Below are 23,258 nucleotides of genomic sequence, written 5' to 3' on the forward strand. Positions count from 1 at the left end.
TGTTTTTGCATAGAAGTAATGGTGAAGTATTTTGTCTCTTTGCTCTTTTGCTTTCAAGGAATAACCACAGTCCTCACCATGACCACACTGAGCATCAGTGCACGGCATTCTTTGCCCAAAGTGTCCTATGCTACTGCCATGGATTGGTTCATAGCTGTCTGCTTTGCTTTTGTATTTTCCGCCCTTATCGAGTTTGCTGCTGTCAATTATTTTACCAATATTCAAATAGAAAAAGCCAAAAAGAAGACATCGAGAGCTCTCCAGGAAATGACAACTGCTCCTTTGCTGAGAGCAATGCACCCTGAAGCACCCCTGCAGGTATTTGACTCAATTTCCTTCAACTTGAGATTTGAGTTTCTTGGTTAAATTTACATTGCTGGATGGGAGGGAGGGGGGGGATGTGGAGGGATGGGTGTGGATGAAAACTTGAAATAACAATGACAATTTGTAAGACATTTAAAAATCCAGGAAAATATGAAGGGATAATTATAAATTTAAATGTTATAATTGTGATTAATGACTTAAAAATTAAATAGCTTTGGAAGAGCCAGATGGCGCTGGTTGTTTGAAAGTTCTTTTCAACATTAAAGGTTTTTCAGAGAAAGGGACAACATCTTCTGTATACTATTCAGAGGAACCTGTGCTTATCTTTGAGTGGGTTGGAAATGTGCTTTGAACAGAGTTCATTGAACAGAGTCAAGCAGCGGTTCCGAACATGTTAGAACTATCCCATGGGGCTGCGAAGGGCCTGTGTCCTTGTATTACCTAAGAAAATAAAACCTATAAATAGGAAGACCTAGAGTTGTAGTTGATGTACATTGAAGATTGAGAAATCTTATTGTAAAGGCACAGAGCCAAAAGGATGTGGAAACCAAACAAGAGCTACTGTAATTCACACTGGACATTCAAGTGATTCTGTGATTAAAAACAAAAAAACTTAAAGTGACATTTTCCTATGGACTCCAGTTGTACAACATAGCAGGATCATCATGAAAATAAGAGCAAACAGGAAGCCCTCCCCCCCACCTCCTCTTCCCTTCCCTCTTCACCCTCACCCCGCCTCCTCCCGGGATGTTCCGCTCTCTCTCTTTCACTCTCACTCATTCAGCTTCTTTCTTGAATCAGCAAAGTATCTGTGGTCATTGATACACAGCTTTATTGTAGTTGCCACAAATGATAGTCTAAAACTCCTTTTGTTTGTACGTGCCCAAATCCAAATGTATATAAGCCATCAACTTTATTCTTTGTAGGTAATAACTCATTCTCTTACTTGCTCATTCATTCCTCCCCCCGCCCCCCGCCATTCATTTAACAAATATACATTTAATGCCAATGATGTGCCAGACCCTGTTTATGGTCTGAGGATCAAAAATATACACTCCCCACCCCCAATAGAATATCCTACACAGAGTTTACATTTAAGTATGTAAGACAAAGAAAAGGAGACATGATATTTTAAAATGATAAATAATGAAGCACTTGGAGTGTTAGATGATAGTAGTGCTGAGACGGTCTGAAAGGAGTTCCGGGTAGTATGAGGAGGAGGGGATTTCCTTCAGCATGCAAGTGATCAGGAAGTAAGTCCTCCAAGAGAAGACAACAGTTTAACAAATTAGGTTTGGTGTTTACCCTGGCAGGGATTAACTGTTGGGATTAACAGTTTATAACTCGGCTCCTAGAAGGCCCTGGGTGCAGGTTCTTCTAGAATGGCATGTGAGCTGGTAGGAAAATTACTACCATCCCATTGAGACAGTTTGGATAGGTTATTTACAGTTTCTTCTAAAGAAATTCATTTCATCAAGATTTTCAAAATTATTAGAATAGATTTTGGATACTATTTTTAGTTAAAAACCCTGATTATTCTCTTTCCCATTCCCCATAGGTAGCCCTCTCTGCCTTTTACTCTTACTTGCTTTCCTTTGTTGTGTTGAAACCTCGGTAGAATAATTCTATTTACTGTTCCTTATTTATTTATTTATTTATTTATTTATTTATTTATTTATTGTCTAAAGTTCTACATATGTCTCCTTCCCGGCCCCCCCGCCCCCCCCCCACCCGCCATTCCCACCCTGGGCAAACCCCCACTGCCCCAGTGTCTGTGTCCATTGGTGATGCTAATATGCATGCATGCAAGTCCTCTTATTATTCACTCTCTCACGCCCACCCCACCCCCCACCCTGCCATTTGTCTCTGGATCTATTCTTGTTCATCAAATTATGTTGATCAGTATATCCCTCATATGAGTGAGATCACCCTTTTTAAAACATATCAATTCTTGGATATATTTATTTGTTTAATTTACTGTTTCTGTTTTTTAATGAATGATTTATTTTAATTCCACTTTTCTTCAGGTTAATTCTGTTAACTCTTTTTTCCTAGCTTCTTGAGTTTAATTCTTACTTATTTTCATGGCTTTTTATTTAATAATAAAGTTTTCCTTATTACAATGAGATTTCCTTTGCATATAGTTTTGACCGTACTCATAACTTTCTATATTATCATAATTATTTGAGAAATATTCTTCAATTATGTTACTGGTTTTCTCTATAAGCTAAGAATTATTGGGAAGAAAATATTAAAGTTTCCAAAAGTGATTTTGTTTGTTTATTTAGCTCCACTGTTTATTTTTAGCTCAAAGATGTTACCTGTATAGATTTGAATGTTATTGATATTTTTGTTACACCCTGAGTTATGCTGAAAGTTTATAAATGTTTAATGGCAATTTGAAAGAAGTTAATTTTAGTTATTAAATCAGTTTTACTTAAAACATCATTATATCACCCTCTTAATTAGCACCTCTTCTTAATCATTCAAATACCAAAAATGATATGAAAAATCCTCTTACTAATATTATGATTATTTACATTTGTTTTGTATTTTAACTATTTTTGTTTTATACACTTTGATACATGACACTCAACATGTAAAGATTTATAACTGCTCCATTTCTATATTAGTCTATGCATTTAATCATAAAATAACTTTTCCCCCTATATAATGCCTTTAGCTTCTAATTATATTTGGTCTGGTTATAATATTTTAAAACATTATTTCTTGATATTAAGTTCTGTAATATATTTTTATTGCTAAAATTTTCATATCCTTTTGTTTCTCATGTACTTTGGAAGCTATATGTCATAGTTTTATATCACTAGTGGTTAATTTTAAATTTTAGATCAACATATTTCTACTTAAGATTTTCTAGTAATGTTGAAATTATAAAGTATACTGACTCTCCCATACAGCTATTAACTCCCTCTTGACCCAGTAGTTGCTCATTTCCAAAGATTCTGAATGTACAAACATTTTACAAACATAATTTTTTTCTGTTTATAGTGAATTGCTATAGTTCTTTTTTTATTTTTGCAAAGTGATGAGACTCCTTGTATTAGTATTAGAGTAGAATATTATAAATACTTAAAAGTGCCACTTAATCAGAATAAATCTATTCTTCAGAATTTCCAAAAGTGGGAACAAAACCAATAATATTTTATTTGCTGCTTGAAATGTATGTCTTGACTATAGTAATTGTCACTGCTGGTAAATTCTTGGCTGAGCACATCCAATTGGCTAAGTCTACTCTGATTTCAGCAACTCCTGTTGACAGCATTGGGTCACGTGCTATGTGCAAATGGCATACTCAAGATCAAGAAGATGAAATTTGTGAAGGGCATAGAGTCTTAGCATTTAAAAGTTGAGAAGACATTTTACAATAAATGTAGTTAAAATATACATCATATGCTTTATGTCCTCTACAAGTGTACTGTATACGTGTCATGACTTAGATCTCCACAGCAGTTTACTTGGAGAATGTCTGTGTTCTAAAGACAGTGATTAATGGGTTGGCCTACCCAGCCTCCTGACTCCAGATTGCTGCCAGAGCTCAGCTGGCTTTGGAGTGTCAGTTGCCATTGAATGGCTTCAGTATCAAGTTCAACTTTTAAGGTTGAGGATATATTAAAATTGAGGGAGAGAGAAGAAAATAAAAAGATAAATAAGGAGAAGGAAATTAAGAAGGGGGAAGTGTAAAGAGCAAAATTTTAAAACATGTTAGTGTCAATACATTTTCTAGAATCTTATAAGATTTGGATTCAGTAGAGATTCTAATCAGATAGGTGAAATTTGCCTCTTCAAAGATGTGTTTCAACTTGTATGGCTATTTGCTTATTTGAATGATGTGTTTGTTTAAAATGTGCTTAAATTCCTCCTCTGTTATCACCTTCAGAGTCTACATCAGTAGTGGTTTGACCTATTGTTACTATACGGGATCTATAAACTGTTAATGGCTTGGCAAAGGTTTCTAGTGACCATTTCTATTCTTTGGGAATTGAAAAGCTTATGGTTTATTGAATATTCATGAAGCAAGGAAAAAAGGCCGATTGGCAGGATCTAATAGCAGCTCTGGGCAGCTTGAATATGTCTTTGAGCATCTCAAGAGGCAAAAGCAGCTGTTCTGTTTTGACTCAGCATTACTTTGATTCTGCCTTTGACTCTGTCCTTTCAATATTTGAGTTGAGGTCCATTCTTGTGGTTCTGTCCTTCCATACCCTTGCTACTGTCTCACTGATGCAGATGACTTGGACTAATAAGGTGTTTTAAAAAATAAGTAGCTATAAAATAAAAAGGAAGATTTCTTAATCAAATTATATATTTTTTTAAAATCACTTGAAAATAGTGTGTGGTCCTCATTCAGTTGGAAAGTATGCATTAGTGTACCTACATATTGAATCCTGTGGAAAAAAAATTCCTATATAATAAAGTGGTAATATGCAAATTGACCATCACTCCAACACACAAGATGGCCACCCCCATGTGGACACAAGATGGCTGCCACAAGATGGCCAGCAGGGGAGGGCAGTTGTGGGTGATCAGGCCAGCAGGGGAGGGCAGTTAGCGGTGACCGGGCCTGCAGGGGAGGGCAGTTGGGGGCAACCAGGCCTGCAGGGGAGGGCAGTTGGGAGCAACCAGGCCTGCAGGGGAGGGCAGTTGGGGGGGACCAGGCCTGCAGGGGAGGGCAGTTGGGGGGGACCAGGCCTGCAGGGGAGGGCAGTTGGGGGCAACCAGGCCTGCAGGGGAGGGCAGTTGGGGGCAACCAGGCCTGCAGGGGAGGGCAGTTGGGGGGGACCAGGCCTGCAGGGGAGGGCAGTTGGGGGGCCAGGCCTGCAGGGGAGGGAAGTTGGGGGCAACCAGGCCTGCAGGAGAGGGTAGTTGGGGTGACCAGGCCTGCAGAGGAGGGCAGTTAAGGGCGACCAGGCTGGCAACGGAGGGCAGTTAGGTGTCGATCAGGCTGGCAGTGTAGTGGTTAGCGGGTGATCTGGCTGGCAGGCAGAAGTGGTTAGGGGCAATCAGGCAGGCAGACAGGCAAGTGGTTGGGAGCCAGCAGTCCTGAATAGTGAGAGGGATGTTCCAGATTGGAGGAGGTGCAGGCTGGGCTGAGGGACAACCCCCCTGCCCCAGTGCAAGAATTTTGTGGACCGAGCCACAAGTGATATAATAACTAACATTACTTGAGCTCTTAATTTGTGTTGGGTACTATGTGATATGCTTCAGTGTATTACATAATTTCAAGCTCACAGTAACTATTTTACAGATGAAGAAACTGAGGCTTGCAGTTAGATGTTAAGTGATATATTCAGAGATAGTAAACCCTGTGCCATAGCAGCATAGCCAAGGGTTAAGTGAGCCTGAGGAGGGGTGGTGAAGGATTAAAGAAAACAGACAAAGAGAATATAGCTGAGGCTCGGTGGATCTTCCGTGCCTAGATGAGGACACAGAAAAGGATCCAGCCGGCAAGCTGAGGCTTTATTTTATAGTCAGAGAAAAACAAGGTGGTGGTCAACATAGTTACAATGTTCTTGTGAGTTTCACTTGTTTTGGCAGCACTTGCTGCACCTCCCACAGCCCATTAGCTACCTAGGAAGGATCTAGGGAGCGGCCATAAGGTCAAGCTTAATTATGCTAAGGGGGCTCTGCCCTCTAAGTTGGGACTTTTTTGTGGCTCTGCCACAGGTCAATCGGAGGCTTAACCTTTTGCACTCGGATGTCGAGTGTGACTCAACACGGTTAGCATTAGAATAAAGGAATCAAGAAGAAAGCAAGTGAGTGCAAAGGGTTAACCCTTTAGCCACTCCCTACAAAACCCAATATTAAATTAAGCTGTGTGTGAGTGCAGAGCTTGGTCTCTGATACTGCATTTTATAGTATTTATGTCTATAAAGAAGATAATAATCTATACTAATAAGAGAGAAATATGGTAACTGACCATCACTCCGCAACACCCACAGCCAATCAGGAGGGAATATGCAAATGAGAGGGACAAAGATGGCAGTGACCACGGAGCCAGCCGGAGCGGGCGGGAGGCTTGGGTCGCCCTTGGCGACGGAGGAAGCCAAGCTTCCTGCCCGCCTGGGCCGGCAGCCAAAGAAGGGGCCTGTGGGCAGTGGCCATGGAGCAGGCTGGAGCGAGTGGGAGGCTTGGGTCACCCCCGGCAATGGAGGAAGCCAAGCTTCCCGCCCGACCTGGCCAGCCGCTGAAGGAAGGACCTGTGCGGGGCAGCCATAGAGCTGGCCTGAGCGCGTGGGAGGCTTGGGTCGCCTGGGTCGGCCACCAAGGGAGGGGCCTGCAAACAGCCCTCAGCCCCTCACCGAGGCTGGCCACGCCCCCATGGGGTGAGGGTCCCAGCTGGGGGGCATGGCCAGCCAGCAAACAGCCATCAGCCCCTCACCCAGGCTGGCCAGGCACCCCAGCAGGGACCCCCACCCTAAAGGGGGTGTGGCCAGCCTGAAAACAGCCCTCAGCCCCTCGCCCAGGCTGGCACCGTCCCCAGTGGGGACCCCCCACCACAATGGGGGCATGGCTGGCCTGCAAACCACTACAGGCCCCTCACCCAGGCCACCCCACCCCCCAAGAGAACCCCTACCCTGATCCAGGACACCCTTCAGGGCAAACCAGCCGGCCCCCACCCATGCACCAGGCCTCTATCTATACTAATAAAAGGGTAATATGCTAATTAGACTGGGAGACCTTTCAGGAGACCCTCCGGACGTTCTTCTGGACAAAGCTATGGTGGTGGGGCTGAGGTAGAGGTGGTTAGGGGCCAAGAGCGAAAGGCAGTTTTGGGTGAGCAGGCCAGGATGGGACGGCAGTTGTGGGTGAGCAGGCCAGCAGGGGGGGCCAGTTGGGGGCAATCAGGCTAGCAGGAGGGAAATTGGGGGTGAGCAGGCTAGCAGGGGCCAGTTGGGGGCGAACAGGCTGGCAGGGGGGCAGTTGGGGTTGATCAGGCTGGCGGGGGAGGGCAGTTGGAGGTGAGCAGGCCTGCGGGGGAGGTAGTTGGGGGCAAGCAGGCTGGCATGCAGAGTGGTTAGGGGCAACCAGGCAGGCAGGCAGGTGAGTGGTTAGGAGCCAGCAGTCCCGGATTGCGAGAGGGATGTCTGACTGCTGGTTTAGGCCCGATTCCACAGGCAGTTGGACATCCCTGAGGGGTCCCAGATTGGAGAGGGTGCAGGCCGGGCTGAGAGATGCCCCCCTCCCCATTACCCCCCCTCCCCGCGTGCACAAATTTCATGCACTGGGCCACTAGTATTCATATAAAATGATCAGCTTAACACAGTCTTTTGTTCATATTTCTATGAATAAATAATAATAGTAAAATACTTTGAATGCTTTATATGTTCCAATAATAAGATCTTTTACAGTATATATATATATATATATATATATATATATATATATATATATATAACTTAATTCTTAAAATGTATCACATATGTTCTATTTTTACCCATGTTTAAGCCAGTGAGGATGTTAATAAGTAGGGATGAAGTAGTCTGCCCAAGGTCATCTCTCTGGTAAGTGGCAGGGTTGAGACAGCAAACCCTATACTTTTAAGCCTCAAGCCTTAATGACTGATTAGAAATGTGGGATGAGGGAAATGGAGGATGAGATGGATGGTGGTAACATCATTCACTAGGGCAAGAAGGGAAGGAGGCACAGTTAATGAAGTAGCTAATTAGTTCAAGTTTAGATAGGTGGCAAGTTCCACAGTAGAACATTTTCTCCTATCCCAGGATAATAATGACTACTTTTTTAAACTACGATTGCATACTTTTCCACTGTTTACCTTTCCTTCCCCATCTACCTAATGGCTTTGTCTATTTCTTTTTTACTGTAATGATTCTTCATTTTAAAGTGTTCATAGATACTTACAAGAATATTTCTAAAATTAAAGAGCTATTTGCTTTTTAAGAAAAAGACAATGTAAAAATTAGGGTTTTTAAGAAAAAGACAATGTAAAATATATGAATAATTCAAGGTACACCTTGGATTCCTTCATTCAAGAGCACTGAGGAGAAGCTCCCTTTTCACTCCCCATCCTCCGAAGTAAAACTCTAGCCTTATTTTTCATATTTGCCTCATTCAAGCTGATCTCAAGGATCTCCGTGATAGGGTCTCAAGGATTCACATCTACAAACAGGTTAATAATAAAACCTACCAGATAAGCTTATAGTGTGAATTAGACTACATTATTCATATAAAGTACAGGGAGCAATGCTTGGTACCCAGTAAGTAATGGCTATGATGATTATTATTATCCTTTATTTCTTTCAGCAGCTTCAACGTATACAGGTATGTGTTACAAAATTTATCATTTATAATATCCTGAAGTATTTTGCTTGAACTGTTTCATATGATTGCTATATTTGCCTAGCTAGGAGGTGAGCTCTTTAATAAAATTGTTCATGTCTTCATATAGCACATAACATAGTATGTAATAGATACAGTTGTTTTTATTGATGGATTATAATGAGCCAATTATAGAAATCAGATGATAGGAGGTCTGGTGACTCCAAAACTAATATATTTATCACCAATTTCCAAAAACATTGGTCTTTTAAATAAAAGTAGAGGCCTAGTGCACTGTGCCAGTGGGGTCCCTCGGCGTGGCCTGTGGGGATCAGGCCGAAACCATCATTCCAACATCCCCCGAGGGATGTAGTAGTGCGGGAAGCGGCAGGTGGCTGGGGGGAGCCCAAGCCTAGGCCGGGCGCTGCTCTGCTCCTGCTTATCCCAGCCCTGCTGTGCCTGCCGCCACTGCCGCTGACCTGGGTAGGCTTGCTGCCGCTCTGCTGCAGTCTCTGTGTACCCATCCTAGAGCCATAGCACCCGTCCTAGGGCAATACCGGTGTGCCCATGGCCGAGAAGTGGCCGTGGGCTCGCACCCAGTCAGTCCCAATGCTGGTCCAGATCCCAGTCCCGGTCTGGCTGGGGGTGGACTGTGCAGGGGGAGTATCCACGGGAGAGGCTCGTGCCGCCACAGCTGCATTTGCCAGCCATGAGCCCGGCGTCTGGTGCCCGTTAGTCAACTGAGCTGCGCTCTGCTGTGGGAGTGCACTGACCACCAGGGGGCAGCTCCTGCATTGAGCATCTGCCCCTGGTGGTCAGTGCGCATCATAGTGACTGGTAGAACAGTTGAATGGTCAAACGGTTGCTTAGGCTTTTATATATAGAGATTCTTCCTTGCTGGAGTAAATGTAAACATCAGGCAAATGGAAGTAGTGAACTTGAGCTGGGTCACTGTGAGCCTCTGGAACAGCAGATGATCGTTCTTAACCATTCTGAGACACCCTTATCAGCAGGTGGACTTCGCTAGTGGGCAGCAAGAGATAACTGAGGAGGATGTTTTAAAACAAAAGAAAGCAAAACAAAAGGCTGAAGTAAGCCTACAAGTGCAGCTGTGCATTATGAGGAACGTATGGTTGGCTGTCTTTTGGTCATTTTAGTCATATCATTTGCACAGCTATCAGTGACTGCGAGTGACATTGATGTTAAATACAATGATTTCCCAGTGGTTGGTAATGTACAAGCTTCATTCCATTCCAAGGGGGTGTACAAACTAGGTCAGTTTCAGATTTTCATTTCGGTTATTCTCAAAGCTCCTCTTAGAAATGCTGTTTTTAAAATAGTTTAAACAAGTATGCAAAAAACTTTCAGTTTTTCATTTGTCCTTATTTTGTTCATATCTTGACTTAGTTTCAAACCTCTTTCCCTGGCAGTTTGAACAAGGACCTGAAGCAGTACTGTCAATTCACTTGACATTTAGATGTGTTTCTGACAGTAGTTTAATGACATTCTTTAAATCTTATATAAACTGTACCTCCCCAAACCCATACCTTTTTCAGTACAGAATGTTCTGTAGGTAGTAATGCTCTTTAGGCAATGAGTAATTGTTTAATTGCACAATTATTAAACTGTATGATTTAAGTGACAAGAATATCCGGATTAGGTTTTATCTCCAGCTGTGTTTTTTATCTGTTAGTTTTGTTATGTGTCATGTGCTGATTCATGAGAAAATGTCATGTTGCTAATGTATGAGGATGAATCTCAGCTAGTCATTTACCAAGAGTTTACCAAGCAACTACTGTGCACCAGTCACCATACAAGGCACTGTGGATTCAAAGACAAAACCTAAGAACTTAGTCTCATGAAGGAGACAGGCCATTAATCGTGTGGGTGACTATATTTAGTTTATAGATATATGGTCTGAGTTTTGATTCTAGCATGCTTTTAATAGTCTAAACTTATGCTCAAATCTTCACTGCTACCTTAAACCTCTCTGTTTCAGTACTAATCTATATATCCAAGTACACACTGGGAACCTATTATATTTATAGAATACCTATTAAGTGTCAGTACACTTGGAATACTATGCTCACTTCCTTTGTATATCTGAGAGTAATAGGAAGGTAGATATTTAATAATTAATTTCAAATAATTAAATAATGATAACTATGCAAAATACTGTGAAGAAGCGGTAGAGAGAGTAATAACAAATTATATCAGAAAGAGTTAAGCTGAGTCCTAGCCAGTTTGGCTCAGGGGATAGAGCGTTGGCCTGCGGACTGAAGAGTCCAGGGTTCGATTCTGGTCAGGGGCACATGCCTGGGTTGTGGGCTCCATCCCCAGTAGGGGGTGTGCAGGAGGCAGACAATCCATGATCCTCTCTCATCCTTGATGTTTCTCTCTCTCCCTCTCCTTCCTCTCCAAAATCAATAAAAATATATTTTTTTTTAAAAAAGAAAGAGTTAAGCTGAGACTTCAACTTAGTCTTTGAATTGCAAATAAATAAATAAATAAATAAATAAATAAATAAATAAATAAATAAAGGATATCATTCAAAATGACAAAAGGAGGAGAGGCAATCAATTTTAGTAGCTTATTGAAACAATATTATGCACATTTTGATAATCATTGATAATAACATCACCTGGGAAGTGAAATGCCAACATTTGCATGATGATAAAAAATTTAGGCTATTTCCTCCTCCAGAAGGGAAGTGTTATGATTTTAATGCTACATTAAGAAGGCTAGATATATTAGCTAGTGTTCAGGGAAGAAGGCATCTTGTGAACTTAGTATAATTTAGTGTAGAGTGTGTGTGTGGTATAGATACAGATTATTAGTAAATTTGTTCATTTATTTTCATGTATTATCGGTTTACAAATATCATGGCAAAAGAATAAACTATGAAGTGTATTTATATAGTACATAGAATTTGGAGAGATAACATGTTGTCATCATCATTATTATCATCATTAACACCATCATTACTGTCTACTATGTGCCCTTTGTATATAATATATATGTATGTATATATATAAGTATGTATATATATAATTATAAAATTATAATATATATGTATGTATATATATATATACACATACATATATGTGTGTGTGTGTGTGTAGTACTAGTTACTTTACACATATATACATATGAGTTGTTGCATATACATATATTTATATACACATACAATCCAGGGTTGTATTGCTATGTACATAATTTTATGGTTGATGAAAATGAGCCTTGGTGAAGTATTTTGGACACTTTCAGATCTGTGATGTTGCTTCTCACCTAGAGAAAACAGGTGGGCATAAAGGGATTTCATCTCTGTCCTCAGTTCCCCAGTGTAGCTTTGATCATATAACCCAATGTTTGGGGGTTTTTTTCTCTATCTGTTAGAAGATGAATTTAGGCACGATTATATGTAAATTTCCTTCTAAATTAAAAATCTATATTATTACAAACTCATACACTCTCTATAACTAATGCAAGATTGCTTATACTCTACCATGTGCTTAATTTAATAAAAACTTATTAGAGAGAGGATGTTATAAATAAATAGTATAAATTTAATATATTAATGCATGTAAGATAGGTTTTTCAAACCAAAATAAAAGAACTTTTAGGTTCACTGAGTTAGATCAAATTAAATATTCAGCTTATTTTATGTTCACCTTTTCAGCAAAAGTCCATACTGTTCCAACAGCCACAAAAACATTAACTATACTGTACTACCACATTGCAGATAGTATTTTAAACATTTTACATGCATTAACTCATATAATTGTCATAGCAATCCTGTACTATTTTTTTCAGACACAAAGAGACCTAAGTGATTTATCCAAAATCATTCAGCTGCTAAGCAACTGAGCCAAGATTTAAATCCACTAGAGATTACTGTCCCTCAGTTATAACCTATGACCACAACTGCCTACCTTCCACTATGACTATCACCATATACTCACTAATTAACACAGTCCTAGTTTTTCTGAAAATGTGTTGTTTCTCCATTGCAGAAAATGTAAGCTATGCTTTGAAACTTTATCCCATTTATAAATAAGCCCAATCCCTTAGCTACTAGTTCCATTTACATAGAAGCCCAAGTCATAGACAATTAGTTAACACTCTCCTTACCTCCAAATTTGCATAAAATATATATGAATTTTGTCAAGGCTAAAAAAAAAACCGTTTGATTTTTAGCACAGCCATTTCAACAAACTGAAGACCAACCCATAATTTTCCAAATTATATTTTTTTTCACATTTTAAGCATTTAAAGAACATTCAAAGCATTATTCTTTTATTTTGGTTTGAAAAACCTATCTTACATGCATTAATATATTAAATTTATACTATTTATTTATAACATATATTCAGTAGAATGTTTTACAGATTGTGGGGAAATTTTTAAAGAAGTTCACGAGAGAGTTTTTGCCCTCAACAAATATATACAATGTGACAGAGTATAGTGATGCAAATGATCAAGAGGAGCAAATATTCTGGAGGAACCAAGGGATTTGTAAAGAAAAATGCTAAACTCTGGGAGGGTCTTTGGGAGAACTCAGCCTGTTCCTGAGGCATCTTTTATTGATGGTCAGCAAATTGAAGGAGAGTAACAAGGAAATGAGCCAGCTCGTTACTGTTAGTATCATTAGTTGCTTTGTGATATTTATGGACTAGCTTAATGATTATTCTAAAATTGCTATATAATTAACCTTGTGCACTCGGATGTTGAGTGTGACTCGACACGGTTAGCATTAGAATAAAGGAATCGAGAAAAAAGCAAGCGAGTGCAAAGGGTTAATAAGCTATTATCATATTGTTGGAATTTTTATTTTCCATTTACTCTGTTACCTCTCCAGCACATCTGGCACAAATTTACTAAGAGCCTAGCATATGCTCAAAGAACCACCTACTGATTGATTTCATTCCTCATACAACTGAAATAGAGGCACAATTGTCTAGGACAGTAATGCGTGGAAGAACCATACATTTTCCCTGTGGAAATTTTATTATCAAAATATTTGTATGGAGTTTCACATTTTTATTAATTTGGTGGTATGTTTTCCATCTATGTTGCCAGGGGTCTTGTCCAGCATCTAGAAGGGTTCAGAAATCTGCAGTAGGGGCTGCGTGTAAATTAATCAAGAGTATAGAGATGAAATATAATTTTGGAAGGCATTTTGGGGAGCCAGAGGAGCTTGGCTATAGGAACCAAGTTCTCTTGTCTCTCTGGACCCCTTGCTTTTTATTAACACAAATTGTCCTAAAGCAAGGTAGATATACATAGCAAAAGCAAGGTTTAGTATACAGAATCCATTGTCAGATTGGGGGAACTGCCTACGGCTGTTCAGGTGTTTGGCCAGTAGGAGGCAATAACATGTAGATTAAAATGCCCTCAGCTGTCTGGCAGCAAGCAATCATCTATGCAAATATTTAGGTGTGGGGAAATGCCCTTAGCCATTTCCAGCAGGCACTCCTCAAGGTTCCATCAACCTTTTGATGAAACTTCTTGCATTTATGACATGCTGGAATTAGCTTCTGGCACTATGTTAGCAATGTGAATGGTCCACTACTTCTTTTTGGAGTGAAAAAAATTTTTTCAGTCATCTTAAAAAATATACAGCCACCCTGAAACAAATTCTCTTAACATTTAGCTACATTTCCAGCAAGTTCTTTCCCTTAAGTTACTGAGTAAGATTATTCATTTCTTCTGGTTTGTTTCGCTAAATTTCCAATATTGCTTTTGCTATTTTGAGAGGCTAGTTTTTGTAATATACATCACTTAATCTCCAGCTTTTCCCTTGGCCTCAGATGATGTAAAAGTTTCAAGAAGCGTCAGTTTGGGTATTATTATTTTACTTAAATGAATTAGAGAACATTATGTATAAAGTGTCTTTGGTAGAAGGAAATTATTATACATTTTGGTCATTTTAAAAAGAGGACACTTTGCACTCAGATTATACGGCATAGTATGTTTTTCTCAATATTTTCTGGTGTTTGATATTCCACAAGCTTCTTACCCTGCCTAGCATCTTTGCTTGAATAATAAATCCTATTCTTTCCCAAGCTCTCTTGTACTGTTGCCTTTATTAGTGAGCCTGAATTTTCACATTTCTGTTATGTAGGATTCTCTTCTGCCTCCCTCAATTTCTCTTTCTTGAACTTGGACTTCAGTTCTTATAATTCTATTATCTTTATATAGGTGACTAGAAGGAGGATTTCTTTATTTTCTCAAGTTTCATGTAGTCCAACAATGTAGTCCAGTGAATTTTTCTTTTCTCTCAAATTCCTTCCCTCTTTTGGAGGTAAGTTGGCTAAAACAGGTTACTTTTACTTACTTTTTGTTTGGCTAATTGGAAACAATTGTGGGTTCCACAGTGAGAGAAGAGGCTGTCACTAGGGGATTCAGAGAAGGGAATAGGAGTGTGAGGATGAAGGTGGCCTTTAGTTTCTCTGTGAGCACTTCCTATTTTTGCCTCCCTAAAACGTTTTCCAAAGCCCAACCACCTTAATGTGACTATTGTAAAATATTATGTGGTGAAAATATTAGATAAAGGGATGAGGTAAAAGGGAAGAAAGACTCCACCAGTTAGCACACCTTTACTTTCTCTTGGCCAGGTCTTTGGCACTTGAGAATTGACATTTTCAAAGAGAACTTGGCAAAAGGTGGTGAGGAGTCTCTATCCAAAGAGCAGAAAGTCAACTCTTCTTGTACAATATGAGTATACTGTTGTGGCTAGCATGACCAATTATGGGCACTTCTGAACAACTGCGGTTAGTATATTACAAACTTTAAGGCCAATGCTGAACACAGAGCCTGGTACCCAGTAAACGCCCATCCAATTTGTTGACTGAGTCAATGAGTGAAGGAATAAATGAATGCAATGAGTGAAAGAATAAATCTCTGCAAAATATTATTAACAATATTAACAATGACAAGAAAGAGAAATCCTAGATGACAACAATAATAGGAAAAACTTTCATAAACTTTCATTTCAGCATTGCTTTTTTACTTTTTGAGGCACACACATGGCTTTGGGGTTACTAAAGGAAATCTATAAAGCTCTTATTCTTGACCCAAAGCCACCTGGCTTCTTTGGAATTTCATATGAAGCAACTACTTATCCCAGTTCTTTCATTGGCTGTGTCTTAGACTCTTAGATTTGTTGTTTGGGTATCTCGTTCTCCTAATTCAGGTGGGCTACTCCACGAGAGGTGAGAGTCATGCTCAATTTGCTGTCCAGGTTATACCTGGAAATGTCCTCTGGTTTCATATGGGGACAAACGGACCTAATCGCTACCCTTCTGAGAGCTGGTTTGAATGGAGAAGCCCTGACAAGGGCATCCTGCTTGCAAGAAGAGAAAAGGAGGCCTTCTTATAGCTGGAAAGGTGTTTCCTGGAAAAATTAGCAACAGCTGTACAGCCATTTAGTAACTGACTAGTTATATTCTTAGAGCAGATCCTAAACCTTAAAAATGTGGAAGCAGTAGTAAGTGGGCAGCCTGGACTGGGCACTTGACCTTCACTGGCTGCTCCTTCCATGAAGAAATAGGCCTGTGTTTGTTTTGAGAAAAGCTCAGTTTTATTAGGTTAAACAGTACTGAAAACACAATTTTTTGCTGGTCAAAACTGGTTAAAAAAACACACAACAGGGCAAAATGGTCTTTTGAACTAAAGATGAGGCCTAGATTTGACTTCAAATTGCCTTTATCAGCTTCTTTCTTTCTTTCTTTCTTTCTTTCTTTCTTTCTTTCTTTCTTTCTTTCTTTCTTTCTTTCTTTTTACAACAAAACAGGTAATTAGTAAAAAATTGTCCCGGTGTTATAGTGATGACTAGCATTCTAAAATTCATTAGTTAGTTTACTTGTTTTCAGGGTAAAGATTTAGGTTGGAGCTGAGAATGTCTCAGAGTTGGAGCTATATTCGGTGTGCCTGCGGCTGATGGGGCATGTCCTCTGTGGGCATCTTCATGCTCTCAGTAGGATTGTTTTGTTAGTTTATTTTATTTTGACTTGAAGCAGTTGAGGCTTGTACAGATGCAGAGCTTAATAGGCCCTCTCCCCTATACCTAGCTCACTACTGCTTCTTCTGCAAGCAAGAAAGCCACTTTGCTAAAGCCTTAGCCGATCCTGAAAAATGTTAACACGCTTTCTGCTTAATGTTTGCCAAGGGGCTGATCTAAAAATGGCACCAAGGAGGTTACCTATTATCCATGAACAAGACTTAAATAGATTATGTTCAATGGGGACTTGATCTGCTGACAGAAAGTTATATTAGTATCCCTGAGCAATTCATAAAAATAGAATGAGATTTGATATGGTGAATCCTATTTGTTTTTTTTTTGTTAATTAAAAACACACACAAATCTCTCCTTTAGGAGCATTTGATATTTAAGCTTTTTCTCTTATACTTATTTTTTCCATGGTGTTTCTTTATGAATTGCATTTTATTTTTCAAAACTTCATAAATCATTCATTTTGCACATTTGCAACGGATAATACCTCCTTGTACAAGGCCACATTTATTTTATCAAATTCATTATATACTTTAAAGCAATGTATTTTGAAGCATCATTGAGATAACATATGGAAAGATTTAAAAATCATCTTGAAGCATGCACAAATTTCCTGTCATCTTCAAATGCCTAACAAATTGTAAATTAGTATTTTTTTTCAATTAGTGTATAATGGATAGGTTGATCTTTTCCTTGTTTTACTGTAACTGCTGAGTTTATGCCTGCTCTCCTTGTACCTCTGCAGTTTAGCATTTGTTCTGGACAAAAGTATCTTGTCTTGACCTAATGATGAAGCAAATATAAAATAAGCAGTCTTCTAGCATTGAAAATTTGCTGAAGTATTTAAGTTAAATGTTTCCAATAGTAATCTAGATATATATGACTGTAATAGGTAGGCTATAATAGAGTTAAAGGTTAAAATGACAACCAGTAGGGGATTTCAGAATCTCGTAAGACAATTTGAGATAATTATTGGCTAAAATTAACTTCCTGGTTACTCTACAGTCATTTTGTAGCCATTAAGAGAGACTTGCTACTCAGTATTAAAAATCATAGCATTGTAAAGGTCCCAAGACACATAATACTGAAGAAAACTGAGAAGTAAAAAGGATCCCAACTCTTCATTGTGCTGCAATGTTTATTACACGGCCCAATTGTTATGCAATGTAAGACAAATAGATACGCTTGCTTTGCTCTCAGGAATTTTGTTATCAGATTCTCATGGGCGGGGGGGCGGGGGGTGGAATCAAGATACAGAAAGATGTAAAATTTGGAGCTGAAACACGTAGGGTGAAATCAGAAATATGAAAGTGAGAAGTGTTAAATAAGATGTCCTTTCTGCCATGTCACTTTCTGGGATCGGCTTTGTGTGTTTCCTGAGCACTTCAATTTTTAGGGTATTTTTTGTGAAGCACTAAAGTTTCATCATATATGTTGGCCTGAATGAGACTAGATGCTGGACACGTATGGGAAGAGAGAGGTACAACTCCAATTGTCACATTCTGGATAGACCACTGCAGTTGTTTGGAATTATTGCTAGTATTCTGCTTGATAGACCCGATTTAGCACCGCATAACACAGCCTGATTCATTACAGAGCCGTTCGTCTCAAAAAATAGCTACATTAAACATGAACATTATATATGTTTATTCCAGGCCAATCTGCCAGCACAGTAGAGTGAGCACAATCATACCCTCTCAGCAATGCAAGCAAGGAGATGAAATTTGCTGTTGCTTCTCCCCTAGCTCACCATAATATTCTTCCCCAGTTTGAAAGCTTCCCACCATCTGATTATGGTATTTTCTTGATGGTGTTTTTCCATTGTGTCTTCAATATCCTGTTTTCTGGCTGAGGTATTCTTATTTGTGATAGTAGTTTGATAGATTTCCAAAGGATAAACAAAGGTGAGTATTTTAATGGTGAAAGTACAAATGTTCAGTGGAGGTCTTAAGGCTGTTTCAGATCAGCTGGATGGGTGCATGGTCTTGGCCAGCTAGGTTCAGTATCAGAACATCATTAAAGAGTGCTGGTAAGATAAAGACATTAGCCAGAAGCCTCCTGATATATTGACCATAGGTGATAGATTAAGATGACAAGAGCATAGCTCCAAGTGAGCTATGCTACTCCTTATAACAGCAATTCATTTGGTGTTATGGTTTCCACATACGCATTCCCCATGCTGAGCAGGAATATCTGTAATTAATATAGGAAACTCCCATTTATCCAGGTACTCAAAGAATCAAAAAGCTAAATTAGATAAAAGCAATTTTAGGGTAATGTTATATAGTGTAACTTATCTTAATATGCTACAATACAGTTGTAGTGCTAAGTTGGTTTTTATGATGTCCAAATGCTTTGAAAATTGACAATGCACACAAAATTTAATCTGAAACTCATTACAAAGTTTAATTTCAGTGTTCTGTTTTTCACAATTCATCAAGTTGACAATAAGAGTTGTTTCATTTCTCTTTTTAGACTGGTCATTTTAACTGTTTCCTTCACAATTGCCCCACCAAGCAGACAAAGAGCCTGTGAAACCTGCATCTCGGGCCTTTGGGGGCATTACTGGATATTGCCAAAATATGTTGTACCAGAAAACAATTATGAAGATGGCTGGAGTAAGACACCCCTCCCAGCCCCCCACTTCTCCCACTCCCCACCCTCTGCTCCCCCACACACAATGGCCATCTACATGCATTTCTTACAATGTGAGGTGGTCTCTATGTTCTCTAACCCTTGATTTGGGCTGTGCTTGTGACCACAGTAGAAGTGGTGCTTTATGACTTCGAGGCTGGCCCACTTGAGACCCCATTCTTGAACCCCAGGCCACATGCAGAGACCCCAGGTAAGGTATTCCACTGACAGCCCCAGCATCAACGGCCAGGCATGTGAATGAAGACATCTTCAAGGTGACTCCAGCCCCAGCCTCTCTGCCTGAAACTACACGAGAGACCCTGAATGAGAGCCTCTTGGCTGAGTCCAGTTAACCTCCAATCCCATGAAAGAAATGTTAAAATGATGGCCATTGCTTAAAGCCACGGTCATCCAGGTGGAAAACACATACTTTTAAAGGAGGCATACTCAAGTTCAGATATGTACTCAAACTCTTGCCACTGGATGATGTTAGCCAAGATCTTAAATTTTTAAAATTATCTTTGTTTATCTTACAGATGTTTAATCTAGAATACTGCAGGTGCTCAATAAACATGAATTTCCCTACTTTCCTCCTTGTCTTCATTCCTTTCCTTCCCTTCCCCTTCTCCTTCCTTCCTTCCTTCCTTCCTTCCTTCCTTCCTTCCTTCCTTCCTTCCTTCCTTCTTTCTTTCCTTCTTTCTTTCCTTCTTTTCTTCCTTCCCTCCCTCCCTCCCTCCCTCCCTCCCTCCCTCCCTCCTTCCCTCCCTTCCTTTCACCTATCTTTTCATTTCTGGCTTGCTTACTCCTTTCCTTCCTATGTAAATTCAACTGAATGCAGCTGCATTTGTGGTGGGCCATTTTAAACTGGAATATGTTAGTGCCAGGTGTGGATATAATTGGACCTTTACTTAGAACGCAAGCAGACAGAAATCAGGATGCATTTTTTTTTCTCTCCAGTAAAAACTGCTGAATCATTGGTTCCAAAATCGGCATAAAATATGCTCAGACCTTCCACAGACGGCATGTGTGATGCGATCAAGTGCTTTGGGAAATGGGGTAAACACATTTTTAAAAAAGCAATGTTTCCATCAGTTCACAGTGAACATTATCTGAATTCAGTTGGGGCGAAAAAAAAAAAACCCTTAAAAAGCTAGATAAAGAAAATGAAGGCATGAACAACGTGTTATTTGTAGGAATGACATACATTATCTCCTTGGCAACTACAGCGTGGCATTCAATTCGGCAATCTATGTTGTGACATCTTGGATGCCTGAAAGTCACTGTTTCCTATGGAAACAAAGGAAAGAACAACATGAGAAAGAGTTCTAATTTTAGTATGCTGGGAAAGTATTTTAAAACCCAGGGACCAGCAGGCTTCCACAGCTCAACAAGAGCTCAAAATGGCATTACATTTTCATTTATTAGTTATGCAATGCTGTAGCATATGGATTAGATCCTAATTTTCTTTGGCCCTGCTGAGCTTTTTATTCATTCTTTGTGGTCAGATGACTCAAGACCATTATGTGGAACTGTCAATGCACAGGTATTTGGTAACTTTTTCATAAACACAAGGATCTAAAATTATGCAAATTCACTTATTTATTCAGGTGACACATATTTGTCGAGTGCCAAGTTTTTGAGGCCGTTTAAGATCCAATGCCTTACATCTTACAATAATCCTGTCATATCAGTGGGATATCATGGCATTTCTTTACTTGAAATGAATTAATAATTTAGCAAGCGTTCATTTAGCCCCGGGCTGGAACGTCCATTCTATTGGGAGCTAAGAAATAGTAGAAATGAACCACATGGCTACATAATACTTGATGGGGCACAGAACAATTCTCATCATGGCTCTTCATTGGTCAATGATTTCGTGAACATTCTTAAGTATAGTCAACTTGTTTTCATCAACAGCATCCAAGTGAATGGCTCTGAAATATTTATAATAGTGACTTATGCTCAGTATAATTTCATTTGGTAGGTAATTTGATGAAATCGAATGTCTTAAATGAAGGAAACTCAGATTGCAGTGTGACTGACTGGCGTCTAAAAGTTTTCACCAGAGACACCTGAACAGTTGCAGTGGAACTGCTTATCACAGCAGGAGAATGATATGGCTGGTTTTGTGAGATGTGGCATCAGTGTTGCCAGGATCACCAATAGGGTTACTGGGAATTCTCCCACAATAGTACTGGAGATAGGACTTGAGATTTACTGTGGAGCAGAAACTTGGGTTAAAAAGTTGGGTCTTTCCAAGGCTGATCTCTGCCTCCCATTGATCTCTGTCTCCAAAGCATTGTCTTTAATGTTTATTCTACACCCACTTCCAACCTCATCACAGCAGAAGGTGCAGCATTTATCCATATTTCGGAGGTCTGTTAAAGAATGTCTCCAAGGCAGACTGCGAATGTGAATGTCTGCCAGAGTCTCACGGAAGAGCCTTCTAGGCTGGCCTTCCAAAGAGTGATTTCTGGTGTTCTTCTAGCGGGGAGGGAGGGGGAGGGAAGGGAGAGGAGGGAGAATAGAAGCCACATGCCTGATGTTATAATTTCAGTATTATAAAAATTAATGGCCAGGTTTCAATTCCCGAGTTTTCCCCCTATCAGGTCTTATTTTGCTATGTCCTTTCTAAGAGCAGTATTTCAGCTTAAAATTTTCTTGGGTTTGTGGATATATTCATGGGAGATTTAAATAGCATTGCAGCTGTACAGAAAAGCTGTTCTAGTGTGTGCTTTGAAAATCAGCTTTTCAATAACTGATAGCTTTAGAACTATGATTGAGAGGAAAAATCCAGTCCTTGCTAAAGAAGCTCTTTCAGCCACAGGCAATGCGTTTCAAGGAATTTGAAGAAGGAGAAGCTCATGTTCCTCATCGCTTTGTTGCTGGGGAGGCAGGTTGGTGCCTGTGGGGCTCATGCTTTTCCCCTGTAGCAGGCAGGGGAAAGAGGAAAGTGGAGGTTGATCCAGGAGGTGACTCTCTTATGCTCAGCAGTAATCATTCAGTCATAGTTTAATTTTTTTAGGTGATTTTTTTTCTTTCCTTTTTGAAATTTTAGGCATACTTTTTAAACAGGCAGTGTATGGAATAGGAGAGGGAACACATTTAATTCTGGTTATCAGTTAATATTCTAGGATCAACTCATTAAACAGTCCATTAACTACTATAGTGGCCCAGGAAGTATAATCTGGATAGAGTAAATGACAGTCATCTGGTTTTCAAGTGGATTTAAAAGTGCTGCTTTTGGCTATATAGCTTTGCCAACTACTTATCTCCTGAGACACATTGTGTGAGACTCATTTTTGCTGTGTTGAGCGTATAGGAGGGAATGATTTTGCTGTTGATTTATTTCAAAATGATTTTGTATAGATTTATTATTTGTTCATTTGACTTACTTTATTGAACACTGTTTAGAGCTTGGTTCTGTGCTAGTCAGTGAGGAAAGGAGAATAGTAAGACACTATAGTAGCCCTAAAGAAATATATATTCCTGAGGGGAACTCACACAGTGTGCTATATACTGGGCTAGGAAAAAACATAAGAAACTGTGTGAGGATAAAACCACCTGGATTAGACTGTCTGTTGGGATTTGGAGTGGAGGGATTCTGATGAGGGTAGTAGGGGTGTCAGATTAAATTTCTCAGAGAAAGTAATCGCTAGATACTATTTTAGAGAACATAAAGGGGAGGCAAAGAAGATGGAGGAAAGAAGGCAATTAGAAGAGAATGTGCAAAGACCCAGAAGCAAGACAGTACAGCTCACACATGTAGAAGTAAGTGAAGACATCTTGGCTATAATCCAGGCATTTTCATTGGCCTTCCCCCAAAACTGTCACCGTTGCAAGGATTTGTGCGCAAGCAATTTAATTTTGAGGTGATCTCAAGAAACTCTGTGAGGGAAGTGGGATAGAAAAGAAGAAAATCCAATAAAGTATGATCAATGAGTAGAATTACTAGAGCATGCTTATCATGCGAGAGACTCCCAGAGCA

General features: G+C 39.6%; 1 protein-coding gene across 1 annotated transcript in view; it reads left to right on the forward strand.

Moving 5' to 3' along the window:
- Positions 1–23,258, forward strand: part of GABRA4 (gamma-aminobutyric acid type A receptor subunit alpha4) — a gene marked incomplete at both ends in the record, with an annotated part of 65,672 nt that overhangs the window by 27,719 nt on the left and 14,695 nt on the right. The window contains one exon of the mRNA XM_079775797.1: positions 59–318. Coding sequence (XP_079631923.1) covers positions 59–318 — 260 coding nt within the window. The remainder of the gene's footprint in view (positions 1–58; positions 319–23,258) is intronic.

Source organism: Cnephaeus nilssonii, assembly GCF_951640355.1.
Source record: "Cnephaeus nilssonii genome assembly, chromosome: 1".
NCBI classification, from domain to species: domain Eukaryota; kingdom Metazoa; phylum Chordata; class Mammalia; order Chiroptera; family Vespertilionidae; genus Cnephaeus; species Cnephaeus nilssonii.